This window comes from Leptinotarsa decemlineata, unplaced genomic scaffold (genome assembly GCF_025532065.1).
Source record: "Leptinotarsa decemlineata unplaced genomic scaffold, Ldec_3_MD MMD2_tig00026358_RagTag_RagTag, whole genome shotgun sequence".
Taxonomy (NCBI): Eukaryota; Metazoa; Arthropoda; class Insecta; order Coleoptera; family Chrysomelidae; genus Leptinotarsa; species Leptinotarsa decemlineata.
In genome coordinates, this window is record NW_027412703.1 from 3207756 (window position 1) to 3221284 (window position 13529).

Genomic DNA, 13529 nt, shown 5'->3' on the forward strand with positions numbered 1-13529 from the left:
AACGTGGGTAAACGCAGGTCATACTCTCACAAAAATTTGGACAGATAAAAATATATCAAGCTCCAGGCAAGCCTTTATGGAAGGTTGGTCTACTGGTATTTCCCCACCCTCTGGTAAAGGCAGTAGATTAATAGTTTCTCACATTGGCAGTGAAAAAGGATTTGCTAAGCATGGTTTGTTGGAATTTGAATCCAAAAGCACAAAAGACTATCACGAGGAGATGACAGCTGATGTTTTCGAAGAGTATTTTGAGCAGGTATTAGATAATGCACCTTATCATTCACGACTAGTTGAAAGACTTCCAACGACTGCGTGGAAGAAACAGGATATCATTGACTGGCTGCGGAATAAGTCCCTGCCTTACGAAGATGGAATGGTTAAAGCAGAACTTTTAAAAATTGCCCGGCAACACAAATCTAAGTTCAAGAAATACGTAGTTGACAAAATGGCGGTAAGACGAAACATCACAGTCCTTAGACTTCCACCCTACCACTGCGAATTAAATCCAATTGAACTCATTTGGGCACAAATGAAAAGCTATGTGGCTAGAAAAAATACGTCATATAAAATACAAGCTGTACGTGAATTGTTATATGACAACAACATATTACAGAACAAAATTGGCGAGATGCAGTAAGACATGCAATAGAAGAAGAACAAAAAATGTGGGATCTTGACAATATAATTGATGCGACTGTAGAGACACAACCGCTAATTATTAACCTGCAAGACAACTCGGATTCCGAAGATGATCCTGTTTATTTTGAATTTGAATAGTTGAATAGTGTAAGTAATCGTAGTTTATATCATTTAAAAATAGGTATTAATTAAATAAATGTATCTTTTACAAATTGCAAGTAACTTATTATTTTTGAATAAAATAAAGAAATTTTTTTAAAATAAAAATACAGTTTACGGTACCTACAGTTTAAGAATATTAATATATTTATTTATTTAAAGTAACTAATGTTTTAATCATATACTCTACGACACTGGTCACTCATTTCCACTCAAAATACCTACATAATCGGATTAAAAGTTTTTATAGCTGTATTGTATTTCTTCAGATACAAGGTGGGTTAGTCGAAAACATCTTAAACTGCCAGTTTTAGTTTGGTTTTTGTTATTATATCATATTAGCTGTCCTCTTTGTATTTCAGTTCTCTAATGAGGGTCAAACTTGCAATGAGCTATCAACAAATTATGAACGGACTATAGAAAAATACTGTTTCGTGTCATGCAGTTTGGCAAAACGTGTAGTGTATTTTGAAAATTTTCACCGATTCTTGTCAGAGTTTTAAATTGTTTCTAATATTCCAAGTGCAGCCATATTTTTGATGATTGATAATACTTTTATACTATGATAGATTTCCACTCCTAATGCAATTCAAGTATTTCACATTTCACCGCCCCTCCACGTTGACGAACGATGATATCATTCCGGTCTTGCTAAACAGATTCCGAGTCTACCGACAAAACCATAGTACAGTGAACTGCAACACTGCAAAGTCGAGGATAGTCTCTCGAGTTACCCAGTGACCAAGTTTGACGTTAGTGTTCTCACCGTGCTAAGTTTTAAGTGCTCGCGGTACATGATGTCTGCAGCCGTAGCGAACAAAGAAGACAAAAAACCGATTTATAAGGATTATGTGAGTTTTCTTGGAAACTATAAACAAGGAAAGAAACACGAGAATGGCGAGAAGGGAGTCCTTTGTTCTCCACCGTCTAATAATTCATCAACAAGCATTAATTCCGATTTGAATGAAATGCCTACGAAAAGTTTTAAACAGTACCTTGAAAACTATAACAATAAAAAGTATAATCCAATTCAAACCGATTTCAAGAAAAAACCGAGCCCTAATGGAGAAGGAAAGATTGTAAAAACTGAGGTTTTTATAGAAATCAACAACGAACAAAATTCAAAACAACAAATATCCAAAACTGTTCAATTGAACGTCGATGGAATACAGGATAGAAATGTTAGCTCATGTAAAGTTTCCACTGAAGAGTGCCAGGAAAATATTGGAAAACATATATTGCAGTTTGAAACAGGCACTGAATTATTACAAGGAAAAGTTCGTGTCGATGAAAATCCTCAGAAAAAAATGGAAAACAACGTTTCTTTTAAAGAAATAAAAAGGCACCCACTGAAAAAGACACCCAGCATTACTGAGAAATCCAAGCTTTTCGAAAAAAATTCAGCGAATGACAAAACAGACTACAGAATCGAATCAGCAACCAAAGCAACTTCACCAGTGAAAAATGTGTGCCCATCCCCCAAACCAGTTTTCAATAAAGGAATGCCTGCTCAGATACTAAGCAACGATAATAATATCAAACAAAAGCCATGCAGAAATGATGTGGACTTTGCCGCAATGACCTCAACTAAATGTGAACAAAATCAATTCCAGACAGAAATATCTATCACAGATACGGGGTCACCATCACCTTCAAAAATTATTTCTTCTGGCACTCCACCCCCGAAAAATGTTTCATGTGGTATTCCTCCTCCACCTCCACCACCACCAGCTTCCAACTTTTCTTCTCAAAAATTGAAGGTTTCTCCCAAACCTTTTTCCACTTCGAAGGCTCCACCAAATATTTATAGTACCATGCCAAAGCTGCAAAATACTAGGCAACCTGACACAACGGACGGGAGTGCAGCCCCCACATTGGATAAAAATGATCCCAGGGTGAAAAAATTGGTGTATGGTGCCTTGAGGGAAATGTACGGATCTTACCACGATAAAGCAAACGATTATTTGGCTACTCTTCCCAAAAACCGAGTGAAGAAAAACAATGGGCTGGACAGCATCATAAATAGTATTGCGTAAGTAAATATATTCCTAACTAGTTATTTACATGATTAAACGAACAAATAGAGAAAGTGTGACGACAGCGGAAGAACCTAATGGGTTTTGAGATCAATGAAATCATAGGATGACAAATATTTTTCACTGAATTCAGTCACTGTCTTACCTTGTTTTCGAAGGGTAGGGTCAATGGAATTTTGACGACTCGTACTTTGTTGATGAGGATACATTTATTCGGGACAATTTCTACAAGGCTAGTCCAACTCAAATAAAAAATTACCACTTTGTTAATTTAACAAATTTGTCTCGATTTATGAAGAAAAAATTCCACAGCATTGTTCAAGGCCCACTAGAAAACTATTTATCCTCAGTGCCTTCACAAAACTTATAGACAAAAAAGGGCATACTGATAGATCAGAATATAGTCTGGTTTATAAGTTCGTTTTATCCATTAACCTGACCCCCGAAACCGAAAATTATGATCAAAAAGTTGTTACCCAACTTTATCACTTTTGAAAAGGGAAAGGCAAATATTGTTTTTTAAGTATCTCAAAAACTATTTGAGATATCTGCGATTCGAAGAAGAATCCTCAAAAAGCAGAAAACTTACTGCAAAAAAGTTCGCCTCCTGGATCTGTTTCCACAATATTTATAATTTTACTTTGGAGGTGAAAATTGGGCTTGAAAAATGATTATTATGCAGACATATGAAAATTCTACCACCAAGCAACTATGCTTTTGTTGATTTTTGCAAATTGCAAGTTAATTTTGAATGAAAAACCTGAAATTTTTTTCACTCTTCGAAACCACTGTTTTAATAGCACAAAATTGAAAATAAAGAGATATTTTTCCAGTAACAAATATTATTATTTTATTTTCTCATTGTTAAAAGCTTTATAATTATATTTCTTCAAGTTTCAACGCCTATTTTAAAAAAAACTATTGTTAATACGTATTTCAAAAGAGTTTGAAAAACTAGGAATTCAATCGTTGACAAAAATGATAATTCTTGAAGAAAGATTCTTGTTTAATCTATTCATTTCTGTAATAATTAAATAATTCGTTAATGTACAGGGTGTTTCCCAACTATGACATGAAACTTCAGAGAGTGATTCGTTAGGTCGAAAAATGATTATTATGCAGACATATGAAAATTCCACCACTAAGCAACCATGCTTTTGTTGATTTTTGCAAATTGCAAGTTGATTTTTGAATGAAAAACCTGAAATTTTTTTCACTTTTCGAAACCACTGTTTAAATAGCACAAAATTGAAAATAAAGAATTATTTTTCCGGTTAAAAATATTATTATTTTGTTTTCTCATTGATAAAAGCTTTATAATTACATTTCTTCAAGTTTCAACGCCTATTTTTTCAAAAATTATAGTTAATACGTATTTCAAAAGAGTTTGAAAAACTAGGAATTTAATCGTTGACAAAAATAATAATTTTTGAAAACAGATTCTTGTTTAATTTATTCATTTCTTGAATGATTTAATAATTCGTTAATATTCAGGTTCTTTCGCAACTATGGCATGAAACTTCAAAGAGTGATTCGTTAGGTCGTAAATATCGTAAATATCCTTTTACAAATTTGGTTGAAATTTGAAGTAATAAGGCGCTTATTTAGCCACAACAAGATTGAAATTATTAGGTCCAGTGGAGTCTCAGTGGGGACCACAGCCAACAAAACTGGAAGAAAAAAGTACGCCACTGACATGTTGTTGTAGTTTTTTATTTTTTTAGATTTATCGACTAAAAATAACAACTTTATCGTCACTTGTGTTGTCTTCATATCTAGCTTTGTTTTCAAGAAAAAAACACCTGCTTTGAGACCAGTTGACAGTGATAGTGTTGTCATATCAGTAAATGTCAGAGTTGTTAATTAGCAATGATTCCATCATGGATAATTTTACTAACGCTGGAATGGCTGACCTGCACTTGATTAATGGATTAGCAAATGGAAATGCGGAAGAAGCACGGATAATTTACCAGGACAGATGTCTTAACAGAGTAATTTTGTGATAATGGGGGAGGCCAGGATGGACCAATTCAGACTGGAAAACTCACCGAACTACAAAAATTGGACCGAATAGAAATTTCGGAACAAGTGGAGGAGCACATATTGAATATGTGCACGGACCACATGACACCGAAGTACACCTTTAACACAAACTTCACGGCCAAAATCATAAGCCGTGAAGAGTGAAAGACCATTAGTCACCCCGAAAACATGTTTGAAAAAAAAACACCTGGTATACAGATGGATCGAAGACCAAACATGGAACGGGAGCTGGAATATACCGAGCGGATAGAAATCTAAACTACAGCTATCCGCTAGGACTATACACATCCGTCTTTCAGGCGGAAGTGTATGCTATCTTGCAGTGTGCAAGGCTTATTAAATTGAGACCTCAAAGAAATGAGCGGATCAATATTTTAACATACAGCAAGAGCGCAGTAGGGGCTCTAACAAACCTGAAGGTGACATCAAAACTGGTCTGGGAATGCCATGAAGAACTGAATGAACTTTCAAATAGGAACAAATTAACTTTGAACTGGATGCCAGGGCATTCAGGAATCACAGGTAATGATAAAGCTGATGAATGCGCTACACGCGGATCATCAACTTCATATATAGGTCCTGAACCAGCTCTGAGGGTACCAAAATCATTGGTACGAAACCAGATTAGGACATGGACCAATAAGAAGCACACAGAGTACTGGACAAAAGTACCTGGCAACAAACACAGTAGAACCTTCATTAGGGAACCGTCCAAGAAAAGAACCGAAGAGCTATTTCAATATAGTAGGGATCGGTTCAGAATAATTACACGGTTACTAACCGATCATTGTCTGTTTAGAGGACACCTGAATAAAATGGGGCTGTACGACGGAGACCTCAGCTGCAGATTATGTAACGGAGGGATAGAAACAGCTCCACACATCTAATGCGAATGTGAGGCACTGAATCACAGGAGGCAGGCAATATATGGACGTAAAAAATTACGAACATCCAACACGGGACCTGTACAAACTAGTACAGGGAACGAGATTGATGAAGTGGGTGTCATGAGAAGATGGGAGAATAAACGCATCAAGCCCAAGAGGCTGTAGTGTTTTCTGGAGACTTGGACTAAATGGACAAGTCAGACAGCTCCCAAGGTACAAAAAAAAACAGTAATTCCATGTGCTAAAACATTTAGAACGCTACATCATGCAGGATTATGTGTTACTGGGAGTTTGAATAAATTTCAGGTGGTGAAAGACAACTCTCAAAAGTCGAAACTTGTGCGAGCTGAGGACTAACGAGGTTTTACCTTTTAAGGTATGATTCCTAACACGGAATAGAAGAAGAACCTTTAAATAGTACCAGGAAGATTGCACTGCAGCTGGAAGTCAGCCCAAAAACCGTGTGTACAGTTCTAAAAGGAAAACTCCTATAGCCCTATCATATACACTGGGTTCAAGCTGTACTGCCTCGGAATTTTCACCAAACATTGATGTTTTACAAGTGGTTGATTCATACAATGGCACTCACTACTTCATTTACGGACGAAACAAATTTTTCATGATATGCTATTATGAACTTTCACACTGACAATTTTGGCTGAACGTGTATTGACTTGATGAACTTTAGAGTCCGTAATTTTTCTAATATTGCTATTTGACTTGAAATTAAACACTGCTTTATGAAAGCATGCGTCTATTCCCTTTTATTGATACAAATTAAACTTATTTAATTTAAAAATATAATTGAGGCCACTTAGTGACTTGCGTAGAAGTCCTGCCTTTGATAAATTTCTAAGTAGACTAAACAAATCTCGTCTCTCGTTCTCGACAGAACGTTTGAGTGGGAATCATTGGTGACTACCTAATTGGCCCATTTTTTCTACCAGCAAGATCAACAGGTGAATCCTGCACGGACTTTTTGCGAGATCATGTACCCATTTTGTTAGAAGTATTGTCGGTACTTGTGAGAGGCAACATGTGGTTTATGCACGACGAAACTCCAGCTCAATTTAGTGTTCTCGTTTGTCAGCATCTCGACATCACCTACCCTAAAGGCTGGATTAGACGTGCAGGACCTCAAAATTGGCCAGCTCGCATTGCTGATATGAATCCTCTAGATTTATATAATTGGGGTTATCTGAAGGCTCTTATTCACAAAACTCCTGTACTAGATGTAAATGACTTGAGGAATCGAATAATTGACAATTGCAGTGCCATAAGGAATACTCCAGGTATTTTTCAACGTATTCGATAATCAATGATAAATCGATTGAGGTATTTTTCAACGTATTCGGTAATCAATGACAAATCGATTGCAGTCGTGTATTTTATCAGAAGGTCATTTTCTTCAAGGTCTAAATTGTTTATTATTTACTTTTTGTTTTTATTTTATGTTGTCCAGGGATAGTTTTTTGAAATGGTTTTTCAATATTGTTGGCTGTGGTACCCACTGGGACGCCACTGGTCCTCATAATTCCAATATAATTCGTAGCAAATTTTAACCAAATCAAAATATGCTTAGAATAGTCCAAGGAATAGTTTATTGATTTTTTGCCGCATGTTTAGTACACACCCTGTATATACAAAAAAAAGTTATGGAAAATGAAAAAAACAAGTCTCCTAAGACGTTTTGATTGTGGATACCTACTAACAATCTGAACGTCGCCGTCGTGAAGTTATAGAAAATTAATGTTAATAACAGAATTGAACATGCATATCTATTATACAGGGTGTATAACAACTACAGACATACTTCGTCATAAATGCGGAAATGCGAAAATAATTTATCTAGTAGGTCGCTATTAGCGATAGTGACAATTAAATTGGTATGACGCTGTCAGTTTGTGAATTTTCGAAATTGAATTATTACTAATTGTGTGTTTTTGTTCTGTTCTAAATTTGTTACTTCAATAATTCACTTGTTATTAAAATGGCATACACAAATGAGGAAATGGCTGATAAGCATTAGGTACGTTAACGGTCTGTCGCATGGGAATGGGTTAGAAGCTTTTAGAAGATATGCTGAAATGTATCCTCAACGGCAGCGTCCTTCACATAGAATATTTGCTCGACTTCATCAACGATTAGGAGAATATGGTTCATTCGACAAAAGAACGCAGGATTGTGGTCGCCATCGAGAAGTACGAACGCCACAGCTTGAGGAAGCAGTACTTAATTTGATTGAAGAACAACCTACTACCAGTACTAGAAAGATTGCTTTCCAGCTAAATGTTGATCATATGATGATATTTCGAATTTCAAAGGAACAACTGTTATACCCATGCCATCTGCAACGAGTACAGGCACTGTTACCGCGAGACTTTCCGAACCGTCTTGAATTTTGCAATTCGATGCTGAAAATGATTAGAAGAGAAATTGTGACTTTCTGAAGACGATGGACTTCACAGATGAATGTAGTTTTTTTGGGACAACATTATTAATTTTCATAATTACCACATATGGGCTGATGAAAACCCTCACGCTATTGTCGAAACTAACCATCAAGAACAGTTTTCTCTTCACGTGTGGCTCGGAGTTATTGGGGATGATTTAATTGGGCCTCATTTTATACTTCCTCGATTGAATAGTAAGGCATACGTTCAATTTTTAATTTACTAACTACAAAACAACAATAAATCCAGTTCGAATTCATGACGATGTATCTCTGTAGTTGTTCGTAAAATAATTTTTTTCTGCGAACTGGTTCATTTTGGGCAAAAAACCCAAGAGATATTTTTTGTTCAGATTGAAACAGGCTATTCGAAATGAATTTTCGAATGGTAAACAAATAATAAGACAAAAAGTTACGTTGGAAATAAGCTTTAGGGGTTGCGTTTTCCACCCCCTACAACCATGGGGTAAACCAAATAAATTTCTGGCTAAGTGTCTTTTTGGTAGTATAAAACGTCAGGTTAATTTCAATATCGTTACTTTTTCAGTGCTTGTGAAAAAATTATTATACAAATTTTATGTACCCCCTTTAAGGGGCTGTATCTTAACAAGGGGTGCTCCAATGAAGTTTCTTTGTATGAAAGATCCTTTTTTTCGATGAGGAATCACCTCCTTGAATGTTTAACACTTATTCAGTTACACCCTGTATACCAAAATTGAGTAACTGTATAAATTTCGGAAGGTAGCTCGTATATTATTCAGGATTCAGCGTCAGTTGATGTACATGTCCATATCATCTGAGATTAGATATCATCTTCAAAAAACCGTTTCAATTTGAAAATCGTTTTTGTTCAATGGAGCGTAAGATAAGAATTTTAATCAGTTAAGTATTTAAATTTAAAAAAAATCACTTTGTCATGATACTACAATGATAAAAAAGCTTTCAGTTTGTTGATGTATAGGAATTGAGACATATCAGTATATTAGTATATGCAATGATGTCATACGAATATTCGTATAACGCGAAGTGGAATATACGAGATCTGTTTAAAAATGAGGTTAAATTTAATTTTCCCGGTTTTTATCCCCTCAATCGTCGCAAAACATCTTAGGAACAGGAAAAAGTCGTAGTGGGGCAAATCTGGTGAATACGATGGCTGAAGCATGATCACTGTGTTGACGGTGTTGACGAGTGGTCAAAAACGTCACCGTTTTTGGCCACTCGTCAGTGCATGATAGTGTCTATCAGTCCGAAACCGGTTTGCAAGTGTGTTCTAATGATTGAAAATCTATTGCGGCAGTTGAATCGCCAACAGCATATGCAGGAATAACTTCTGAGAAGAATCCTGCACTGACACCTGTCGGATATAATCCAATGCCCTTCGTGGTATTAGCTAGGTGGTATTTGTTTTCTGATAGGTGTCAGTCCGTTAACCTACAGTGTAGGGAGTTGAGACTAGCCAGTCTTCAAGTATGCCCACTGACTATATGTAAGATGTGAACATATGTTTGAGACGAGTATATCAATGTAAAATAATAAAGAAATAGTGTATCGAATGTACCTAAACCGTGAAATTTCACATTCACCTCATTTTTTGAAGAGATTTCGTATAATACAAAAATACTGTAACCTGACCACACATCAAAATGAAGTGATTGCCTCAATATTATAAGTTTCAGTAGGCATCTAATTCAAATACGACGATCAACCAGATTCATATTAATGAAAAGAAGTTTATCCTGTATGAATTTTGAATTCAGTTTTGTTTTTGGGCAAAAAACAAATTGAAACAATAGTAAAGTATTTATCAAGTTTCCAGTCAAAAAAAACAGATTTGTAGTGCTTACTTTATAGGTTTTCTATTTTTATTTCTATCTTTGCTTTTCGAGAACGAAAACAGTGAAAAATAAGGTTGTAGAGGGTGTATATTAAATGATGTTATTTATTCCAGATGGTGATTACTTGTCATATTTTCTGCAAAGGTTCATATGAACGTGAGTCCTAACTTGTTTCATTTCCCAGTAACGTTTTTATTTAAAAGATAAAACACAAGCACTACAGTACAGTGGACACACAGCAAGTTAGGACAGACGTTCATGTGAATGTTTTTCATTAAATATGACGAGAAATCACCACCTGAAAGTAATCACATCATTTAAAATACGTCCTGTGTAATAGAAACCAAAATATTTTGTAATAAGGGCGACATATCTTCTCACGACAACGCCGTCTATGGGATCGATATCAAAAAAACGAGGCTTCCCAAGGCGGCAGTTGAAAAGCCAAGCTTTGAAATCGACCTCGGATGTAATTCGTCCTGTATCTTTCACTGTAATGTAACAAGTTTTACCTGTCGGTGGTATAGATGGCGTCTCCATCTCTCTTGTTTACTCAGGTTTGTTCTTCAAGGGCAGTTGAGTCTAGCAATGCAATAGTGGTTCAGCCTAGTACCACTGATGAGACCTACGGCGGGTCGAAACACCGCTGTCTGGCGTTGAACCATAAATGCGCTGTGTTTGGGCTCTAGTTTTCAAAAATATATCAGTCAAGGATGACATTGATTCTCAATCTGTACTTCAAGTAACATTGAAGTAGCATCATTTTCATTGATGCGGCTTTCAATATGGATATATTGAGGTTTGATAAATTATTCTAGTGGTTTGCAAAGGAGTTAGCAGCCTCAGACCAGTGACAATCTGTTAATTCATCCTATCGAGGAGTCTTTTTTGGCAATTTGCTACCAATTTAGAAGTTGCTCGGTAGGAGCCAAGAGCTTCCAACGCTCTTTATTGGCCAAAAATAGTTTATTGACTTGTGTATGAGGATGGATTCTTCAAATTTCTCTGTACACAATTCAATAGCGTAAATTTCCGCTTGAGATACAGTCGCATAGGTTTCTCGGCAGATGCCTTATCTGGAAGTATTTTTATCGAAATTTTTGTGAACGTTATAAGTATATCAATTTCAATATATTTTTTTGAAAATGATGAATTTTTATATAATTTCAGGTCCCAAGGTGGATTGGAAAAGTTAACTGGTAGGGGAAATCCAAAAGTTGATGCCGAATAGAGATTGAGAATTCCGATGGCGAATTCTTCTTCATGGCCTAACTTTTATTTTCTATGAAAATTGTATATAATTAGGAGTGAAATATTTTGTATATGAGTCATTGTTTTTAAGTGATTACTATAATAGCTCTGTGTTTTATCATAAATTGTTGTGCATTCGATTTAGTGCTTACATAAATGAGACTGTTCGTGATGTAGTAATATAACCATATTATTTTGAAATAATGCACGTCTACTTTCAATTTCATTGTTATTTCGTGCCTTTGTGGTGTTCTGGAATGGAATCGAAGATATAAATCACGATTCGTGATGATAAATATCTATCCCAATATATCACCACATATTATATGAATTGAAGGGGTTATATTTTTTAGGAGTGATTAATTTTTGGGAAAGAAAGTTTTTGGCTTTCTACTACTCCATCTTGATACAAAAAAAAGATGAGGGAGTCTTCCAAAGAAAGGAAGGAAGTAACTCTATACATGGATGTGTAGATCATGCAAAGAAGTAACTTTCAGACACAAACTGAAAAAGTCCTCCTGAAACAGCTACTTTCATATAAACATTGAATTATACGAAAGAAAAAATTCTTTCGAAACAAATACTTCTATAGGAACACTGAATTATACAGAAGATACTTTTCTCTACTCAGTTTGAATTCCAAACATTCGTTATGGAATAAAAATCAGATACCATTCACATGAGTTCTACTTTAAATGAATGGTAATAAATTGCACTTACACCGCCATCTTCACTGGTATATACCGATGTTCCGCCTTAAGACACTTGCCCTAAGGCTCTTCAGTACCAAATTGGATAACATTATATATATTGGAAGACTCCCTCATCTTTCTTTTTTTTTTGTATCAAGATGGAGTAGTAGAAAGCCAAAAACTTTTTTTCCCAAAAATAGTATATTATGCAACGATCATGTAATGATGGTTATTAAGACACGAGCATTAACCGGGATACGAAACGAGCCGAAGGCGAGTTTTGTATGGTATATGCGAGTGTATTAATAACCATTACATGAGAGTTGCATACGCTATTTTTTCTAAACCCGATAAATAATGAAAAACTATAAATATTATATTTGTATTGAACACATTTACAGTGATTAACTCATATTTAAAAAAAAAACACAAACTTAATGGTATTATCATGGATATATGAAAACTATAAAGATTCTAATTATATCTATATTGAATATAACAACTGTAATTAATCTGATCTTTTAAAAATATTGGAGTCGATGGTATTCCTTCTATATCAGTGTTTTCAGACATTTTGATAATATAGGTAGGTAATATGAAAACTGATTTTGACAAATAAAGCAATTAGTTACTTAGGTTAGAATCTAGGACAAACAAAGGAACAGGATTCTTGATTGAAAAATTATGGGTTTCTATTGGTTGATAATCTGTATCGTTATGAAAAATCTGATAATGGATATCATTATGAAACGGATTATGGTCATATAAGTATATTGTTAGAGTACGGGTGTAGAAAAATATTATTATACTTTTTAATATTCTATTAGTTCGATCGAGTCAGTCGAGCAAATTACCCACGTCAAACCACCAGGCTACCGTCCTACCAAATTATACTACTGATAGTACAATTAGTAGTACTGATAATACAATTTGGATTTTTTTAGGTACTTCAAGTATACACGTTTCAGTGGTTTCCTTGGCTAATTCCGTAATCATATTTGAATTCCCTTTTTGTCAATGTTTCTTGCTATTTTTAGTGTTTAATGGTTCACAGTATAGAAAATGAACAAAACTAACTCAATAGAAAATTTGGGGAAGTGTACCTATGAAGGGAAAACTGCTATATTTTTTTTGACCTGTGTTGAAAGATATATATTTTTTGGGGGAAGAAAGGTTTTGGTTTTTCAATTCATTATTTTTATTAAAAAAACAGTGTGTAAATCTTCCAAAGATAGGAAAAAGGGTAAATTTTCGTTTTGTGGACACCCGGCGATTTTGAAAAATTTTTTGACTCCCTTATTTAAAAAGTTACGGCCCTTCAAAGTTCAGAAAAGGGCAACTTTTCAGCCTTCTTTTTCACCAAATAAACTATTTAAAAACACAAGCATTTATTCACTAGGTCACCTGTATGTTTTACCGCAAGAGCAAGGTATCTCGTAAATACAATTTTTTTGTTTTTTCTTCAGTGTTTTTGTGTTTTGTCTGTATGAGTATAGATCTCAGTGTATTTTTTGTTTTGAAAGTAGTTCTAA

General features: G+C 34.9%; 3 protein-coding genes across 7 annotated transcripts in view; 2 read left to right on the plus strand and 1 right to left on the minus strand.

Annotated features, from left to right (window-relative positions):
* The window catches only part of LOC141486514 (uncharacterized), a 138089-nt gene that overhangs the window by 76549 nt on the left and 48011 nt on the right, over positions 1–13529 (minus strand). Inside the window, exon 1 of one of the 3 annotated variants that reach the window (XM_074184642.1) lies at positions 2980–3464. The exons of the other annotated variants lie outside the window; for them this stretch is intronic. Within the exon in view, the coding sequence (XP_074040743.1) occupies positions 2980–3043 (64 nt within the window). The 5' untranslated portion in view covers positions 3044–3464. Of the gene's footprint in view, positions 1–2979; positions 3465–13529 lie in introns of those variants that run through there. 3 annotated transcript variants of the gene reach the window in all.
* The window catches only part of LOC111515788 (uncharacterized), a 221525-nt gene that overhangs the window by 53843 nt on the left and 154153 nt on the right, over positions 1–13529 (plus strand). The gene's annotated exons all lie outside the window — the stretch shown is intronic.
* LOC111513020 (uncharacterized) lies at positions 1458–11511 on the plus strand. Its single transcript, XM_023169181.2, has 2 exons — positions 1458–2830; positions 11225–11511. Exons 1-2 carry the CDS (start codon positions 1593–1595, stop codon positions 11283–11285), a joined length of 1299 nt encoding a protein of 432 aa, XP_023024949.2. The 5' UTR covers positions 1458–1592; the 3' UTR covers positions 11286–11511.